The 8,123-nt window shown below is 38.3% G+C and overlaps 1 protein-coding gene across 1 annotated transcript in view; it reads left to right on the forward strand.

Annotated features, from left to right (window-relative positions):
• Positions 1-8,123, forward strand: part of aopep (aminopeptidase O (putative)) — a gene marked incomplete at both ends in the record, with an annotated part of 47,798 nt that overhangs the window by 28,835 nt on the left and 10,840 nt on the right. The window contains 4 exons of the mRNA XM_080035323.1: positions 1,556-1,658; positions 1,858-1,965; positions 2,581-2,624; positions 4,898-4,958. Coding sequence (XP_079891449.1) covers positions 1,556-1,658; positions 1,858-1,965; positions 2,581-2,624; positions 4,898-4,958 — 316 coding nt within the window. The remainder of the gene's footprint in view (positions 1-1,555; positions 1,659-1,857; positions 1,966-2,580; positions 2,625-4,897; positions 4,959-8,123) is intronic.

Genomic DNA, 8,123 nt, shown 5'->3' on the forward strand with positions numbered 1-8,123 from the left:
CCCTGCGTTTAACAAATATATATAACTGTTAATTCATTTCTCCCCTGACATGCTCATATTATTGACAGGCAGCTTTTGAAACAAAACATAACCTCATAACTAACCTCATTCCAAAAATTGATTCTTCGTAGATCAGGTCCTCAATGTTGTGATTTCTTTCTCACACATAACATTTCGATGACACACACGCACACACACACACACACACACACACACACACACACACGCACACACACACACACATATGCACTCAAGGAGGAACACACACACCCCTTGCTTTCACAATAAAGGTCCTTTGTGAGTGTCCAGTACAATTTACAAATTCCAGGAAGCTGATGACTTCCTTTCTCAGTCCATTGAGCAAATCAAAACATTCCCGTCTATCTCCTGTCCTCAAATTTTCTCCCACACCTCCTACTCCTTCTCTTCCTCCTCTTCTTGTGCACAAATGCGAGCTACCTCTTCATCTCTGCTCTGTCACTGCTCTTTTGCTCACCGTGCCTGGACGCAGACACAACTAGATCAAACATTCGACCAACTTGTGTCTCAGTCGAAGCTGATCTCGGAACGCTTGAACAATGACATTAAATCGAACATGAATCGGTGTGAATGAGACTTTGAATGTGTGTTTTTCTCACTCCCTGTTCCCTGTCCTCTCTCTCTCTCTCTCTCTCTCTCTCTGTCTCTCTCTCTCTGTCTGGCCCTGTCATGAAGCGGCCCTGTGGCAAAAGTGCTAGGCCAGTGATGAAGGGTGTATTGATTGGTAGGGAGCAGGCGCCTGGCGTATCGACTTGGCAGGAGGGCGATCCTTCAAGGCCTTTCCTATTGGCACACCGAGTTAATCTGCTCAGCCTGATCAATATTCGGCTAACTGAAAACTATCATTGCCCAGCATCCCACGTCAGCGCTCTGTTTGCCTTGGCTTTTATTGGTTTCATGTGTGTTTGTTTGTGTGTTTAGGGAGGTGGCTAGGATGATTTGTATCCGCCGTGCGACAAGGAAAAAAGCGAAAGCGAGCGCACGCCTCTTTTGTGCTTGTAATCGAAGGGGGAGTGGGATGGGGGGTATAGGGGGCTTTTTTGTGGAAGTGTTATATGTTCTCCCTGTGAGTCATGGGTAGTAAAGTCCGAGCGCAGCACTGTGAGGTCATATAAATAGTATAGCATGCTATTATAAATCTGCAGCTTGATTTCCAGCCTGCCTTCAGGGCAAAGTATGGCAACTTGGCATTGCGTTCGCCATTGAGAGAACCGGCTTGAGTGGCTGGATTTAGTGCCTGCTGACAGCGTATTCCTGCTCGGTAGAAATTGTGGTTTCCATGCAACTAAAATGCCTGTAAGAGTGGTGGTGGGGGTATATTAACAACTCTGTGCTTTGCTTCTCTAAACTGCCATCATTCTCCTTCCTTCTGTTTGTATATTATCTTGTGTTTATCGTGGGTTGCCAAACATCTGTGTCTGTGTGTGTGTGTGTGTGTTTGCCCATTTCCTTCACCTGTCTTATCTTTCTGTGTGATTTTTTTTTGTGTTTCTCCGCTCTATTTGTCCTCCCACAGACCTAACAATGAGAACACTGGTCAGGTCAGTGAGTCCGGCTCCTCCACTGTTAAACATGCCCTCAACCCTGACAAAGCCTTCATGCAAGTCCACTACCTCAAGGTGAGGGAAATGGATGGAAGAAGAATGAAAAAGGAATGAAAGAAATAAAAAGCAAACAAAGAGCTATTGAACAAATCAAACCTGTGTTGGAGTACTAGCATGGAACAGCACTTGAGTATATGGGTGTTGCTGCAATGTTTCTATGTGTTTTCAATGGATCATGTTTAGTTATCTTTATTTGTCTTGTCCTTTTGTCTAGGGTTACTTCCTCCTCAGGTATTTGGCCAGTCAAGTGGGAGAGCAACAGTTCGTCGACTTCTTCCGATTATTTGTGAATAAATACCACGGGCAACTCATTTTGTCTCAGGTGAGATACTGCAGTTGTATGAAAACTATTTTTTTCTTGATTAACTTAATGGAGAAACTTGTTTGTGGACTTGCAGCTTACTTGAGAGGCTGTTTGTATCATTTGAACACAGTTTAAAAACCGTTTTGATATACGCTGTGTCTGAGGCTCGATTTTATTTCCACAAATGAATTGGAGGCTGTTGAAAGCTCGATTGCCACTGTGTTACAATGGCTGAACATGCTCCAGCAGCATTTCAAATTAATCACCGGCACACATCAGCTTGGCCACATATGTTTATTCTGCCGGGGCCATAAAGCTGAGTGATCGCACCTGGAAGTCTGTATGTATGTGTGTGTGTGTGTGTGTGTGTTTCTGTGTGTGTGTGTGTGTGTCCGTCCGTATGTGTGTTGCGTGATGTCTTCCACCTGGCTTCTGTTTCTTTAGTGGCAGGCTGTGTCTCCCACTAAATAATGGATGTAAGATGAACACTGTTTGACCTTGTACTCCTGACTTAAGATCAGGTATGCCTTTTCTCTTTCTCTTTTTTGTCTTCCTCCCAGACGTCCCTAAACACATCTAAACACCTCCATGTCTGTCCGTCTGTCTGTCCTTCTTTTTGTTCTTTTTGGACAGGATTTTCTGCGAATGCTGCTGATTGCATTTCCCGACATGGAGAGGTATGTAAGTGGCTATGAATAATGCTTACAGTGTTATTCATGAATAATGAAAAATATGCCCAGGCACATTAAAACCACTTTGGCTCCTGCGTCTAGTCTTGGTTGTATGGTTTCCCATTCAAGACAAATTAAAGCCACGGGCATTCATATTTTTTCTGTTTGAGCCTATAGCTTTACAACGTTTTTGTTTTCTTAACCGTTTGTAGTTTTTACTGTCAAATTCATGAGTGTGTGTTGATTTAGCGTCTGTTCTTTGAACTTACTTGGTCCTGCTTGGGAAACATGATGAGCGAAAGCTTCCAGCGCCAATCCTATTAACAGAGACGACTCATCCACTCTCATATTAATTGAAGTGTAAAAGGATAACTGCTCCTCCTGCTCTCCTCCTCTGCAATTTTCCCTCTCCCTCTCCGCGCTCGCTTAATCATTCAGTTCCCTATTTCTCCTGATTGCCTCATTAACCTCTTCTTCTTTTTCTGCCTGTCTCTCTATCCCCCTCTTTTTTCCCTGTCTGATCTTCCATACACTTTCTCCCAGCTTTCAACACCTCTTTTTCTCAACCTTTTTACTGCTCTAAATGTTGTCTCTTTTTTGTTGCCTTTTCTGTCATGTTGAGTGTGCTGCTGGACCAGCCGAGATTGATTGAATTAAACAGAGGGGAGTTTGGGGACAGTCAATATTTGGATCCGATGCCTCTTTTAGCAAACAACCCACTAGAAGAGTGAGGTTTAGGATGAGAATAGACACTCACTGGTGAGGGTCATGCTCACCTTGTGTGCACAGTGCATGGTCATGTATCCCCATTACGCCCCATAACTTACCCAATATGTGGAACTTCATCTTTATATTACTTAACATAAAAAATATTAACACACACAATAACAAAACAATGCATTCATTGATTTCTTAAAGTCAGTGTGTTGTTCTCATCTATCACCAGTAAGGTGAATAAACTGCCAAATGAAACAAAGTTACCAAGACCAACAAGAAAAAACTGGTAGATACAGGTCTTGTCTGCTCCCGTGACGCAAAGCTTCTTACTATTAAGTCCTATTGTGAAACAGTATTTGACAGGTCCTGTGAGGTAATAACCTTTTGTTTGTCACTCAAGGAAACTGTCCTCACATAATCCCATGTAATCCTGCTTTATGGTGTCTCTCCATTGGTATGGCATATGTTTAGCTAGATTTTTATGAGCTTCAGTTTACTGAAGGCTCTCCATCTGCCATATTTCCTGGCAATCAACTATATGGAATGACGCAGTAGAACACAGACTTTACTAGTGTGGGATGGCAAGGAGTTTATGCTTAACCTTGCAAAAAAAAAGAAGAAAAGTCAAGTCTCTTTAAACCAATTTTAGCAACTCTAGCAGAAGTGTGGCTAAACGTTGGCCAGTCTGTCTATTGGCCTACCAGTTGTTGGTCCAGCGCTATGTTCCAAAGTTAAATATCACGAAATTGCATTTAAAGGGACCGCCATGCAATTTAAAAAATATGACTTTCAAGGCAGGATTAATTGTATGCATGTTAGCATGCTATCAATATACTTCAGCTCAAAGGAGTTGCTCAAAAACAGCCGCATTAGTGGTAAAGATTAAAAAGTATAAACTATAGATAGATAGATAGATAGATAGATAGATAGATGTGGGAAATCACTACCTTCAAGGCTTCGGTTAGGGTATATACAAATGTATGTTATACATGTTCATTGCAAAATAACCTTTTTAATGGAATGGTCATCACAGATAAACAGTTATAGCTTCATACTAGTCAAGTGTGGAATTTTCCTTTCAGCAAAGGCAGGAAGGATTGATAAGGGAGGGGGGGGGGCTATGCTGTGAAGTTACTCTTCAGCTTGGTGTGCACTTTGTATAGTTAACAGTTCACCTACTACACACTGCAGGCTACTTCTGCCAGGTGTGTCAGCGTACACCTTTGTCTATGCAAGCCAATGTGCTCTGTTTATGATGTATTTCTCTTTCCACGTACACATCATCCACTTAACTTCTCAGTAATACTCATGCATACTCACATTTAATACCGCATACGTACAGTATAAATCCAAGTCATTGTCTGTGCATGCCTGTTTGCTTGTCGTTGCATAGGAAAGTGGGTGTGCCCTTCTTTTTGTTTAAGGTGTTGGCCTCGACATCAAGTCCGCCATGACCCTAACAATAATTTCCCATAGCCATGTTTTCACAGGGCTTCTTGGGCAATAACAGTCATTTCTATAATAATAGGAATAATACTAACACTTGTGCCATTGTGTTCCAGAAAAGGCCTCACCCTCAGTGCTATTTACGCTGAGTGGCTCGATCGACCGGGAATTCCAAAGGTATGATGAGTCCTGTTTTCTTTGTGTCATTTGTTATTCGTCAAAATATAGAGTTTAATAATATTGCTTTAATATATATATTAAATATATATATTAAATCATATATATATATATATATATATATATATATATATATATATATATATATATATATATATATATATATATATATATATATATATATGTATGTGTATATGTATGTGTATATATATATATATATATATATATATATGTATGTGTATATATATATATGTGTATATATATATATATATATATATACACACACATATATATATATATATATATATATATATATATATATATATATATATATATATATATATATATATATATATATATATATATATATATATATATATATATATATATATATATATATATATATATATATATATATTAGTGGTGGGCCGATAACGGCGTTAACGGCTACGTTAACGCCAGACTCTTATCGGGCGATAAAAAAAATATCGCCGTTAATCTCTTAATTCCACCTCCTGTTCGGCTCAGGGGAGATGCTGTTCGCCGTCGGGGTGAACCCCCTTCCGCACGTGAAGGCTCGCTTCACGTGCGGGAAAGCTATAGTGTGAGCGGCCACAGCTTGTATTTTGGTCATACCTAACACTGGACTGCAGGCCTATAAAAGTGTTGTACCTTTGCTTTCTTTGGGTTAAAAAAAACTCCATCAACTCAGTATCCGTCTAGTCCAAAAAAACTCGGTGTGCAGACGTGCTCGGAGAATCGGCATCGGCGCATCAACAGTCATTCAATGCAGCGGCAGTAATCATACAACCGAACGGTGTAGAAAGTCCCGTCAGTTAAAAATAGTGATCCAGATTTTAAATCCATGTTAAAATCGGAAGGATATAAAGCTAGTTAGCTTAAAAAAAGTAGCAAACATGTCAACTGTGATGTGTTCAGGCCGGCTCAGTAATATGATTGATGTGTTCAAATGCAACACAAAAAAAAAGAAATTTGAGATTTTGGCGAAACTTGTTTTCCCAGCAAGATAAAATAGATAGTAAAGATGGAATGGAATTATGACCTGTTTAATGTCCTATCTAGAGCTATGATCATATCAGCAATTAAAGCAATAATACAAGTTCTATTTCAACAAAATAATAGAAAATTATCAATTTTGATATCAATAAAGACTTGGATCGTTAAGGAGTCTTGAAAATGGTATCAATATCAATACAAATTAACTCTCCTGTCATCTGAGAGAAATTAAGATGATTTAATTTTTTTAACCGTTAGTATTTACCGGTTAAAAATATTATCGGTTGACTGGTTTACCATGGACATCCCTTATACTGTATAAATGTATATCATACATTGTATGTTTTTTTTTGTGTTATCCCAGTTAAGTTTATTATTAATTTTTTATCATTTAATATTACTTTTAATAGTTCCGGGACGTTGGAGCAATAACCTGGTGTTTTGACACTTCAGTGTGCACTGTGAATTTGAAGTAATGTTCAGTTTTTGAATAAAGATGCAGCATTTACAAATGTTTATTTTTTTTATCCGATTCATCGATTAATCGAAAAAATAATCGACCGATTAATCGATTATTGAAATAATCGTTAGTTGCAGCCCTAAACAATTCATCGTTACCTCTTATGGCCTACAGTTCAAAGTTCATGTTTAACTGAATAAACAGTTTGTAAACACAAGTACATCTTGTTGAACATTATTTATTTTCATCACCAATTATCATAGTAGAACAGCTTCCTCAAGCAGTTTGTGATGCATGTTGGAAACAGGAGATGAGCCCCTGGTCTGATGCGCCACCTGGCTTGAGAAACACGTTCTCAAAGACTTACTTTGAGTCATTATTTAGGGAGCACACACATATTATGAATGAATTCAAATGAGCCATTTTAATCTAGATTAATCTAGATTAATTTCAAAATTAATCTAGATTAATCTAGATTAAAAAAATTAATCTATGCCCACCTCTAATATATATATATATATATGTATATATATATATATATATATATATATATGTATATATATATATATATATGAAAAGAGATAAAGATATATATATATATATATATATATATATATATATATATATATATATATATATATATCTTTATCTCTTTTCATTAACTAGCCGGATGAATACATTTTGAATCTATTATGTAATTATTTTTCATTAGAGTGAAAATAAACTTCTAAAATCTATTTGGACTTGAGCTGTAAAAAAGAAGGTCATTACATTAGTTAGGTTCTTCCTCTATTTAAATTTTTTTGATCATATGAGGTAATAAAAACAAAGTAACACAGATGTTGTTGTTTTTTGGGTAGAACTGATGCTGACAGTACTTCCTTTTTAGCACTTGTTGTGATCCTTTCATGTCTCGTACACTCATGCATACGATTTGCTCTTATATGACAGGAGCCGCATAGAATTTGCCTCCTTTTAAAACAGCTGTAAATAGCAGTGTAATGACGCTTTCATAATGACAATTATGTCTCATACTAGAAATAAATAGCTTAAACTATATAAACCCTACGGCTTTAATGGCGTGTGACTATTGGCCAGTAGGCATTTCTAAACGGCTAAATGTTGATGACTTTCCCCATATAACAGCATGTAAACTTGCAGCATATTTGTTTTTCATGCCCGCTTCCTTAAAGATATATGATGATCATTCTAGGGATTTCTCAGACTATTTAGTAAGCCTTGCTAGTTCTTGAAAAGGCCGAGCAGTTCATCGTATTACTTTCCAATCATTATCGTCACCTTTGTCACCAGAATGTTACTGTACAATCCAGACAAGGTGAGAAGGGCTGCTCTCTGTCTTTGCCCTCTAATCGAGAAAAGCCCCACGGTCATAGATATCAAGATAGCAACGCAACACACACACACACACACACACACACACACACACACACACACACACACACACACACACACACACACACACACACACACACACACACACACACACACACACACACACACACACACACACACACACACACACACACACACACACACACACACACACACACACACACACACACACACACACACACACACACACACACACACACACACACACACACACACACACACACACACACACACACACACACACACACACACACACACACACACACACACACACA

Source organism: Ammodytes marinus (assembly GCF_949987685.1).
Source record: "Ammodytes marinus genome assembly, chromosome: 2".
In the NCBI taxonomy this organism is placed as follows: Eukaryota; Metazoa; Chordata; class Actinopteri; order Uranoscopiformes; family Ammodytidae; genus Ammodytes; species Ammodytes marinus.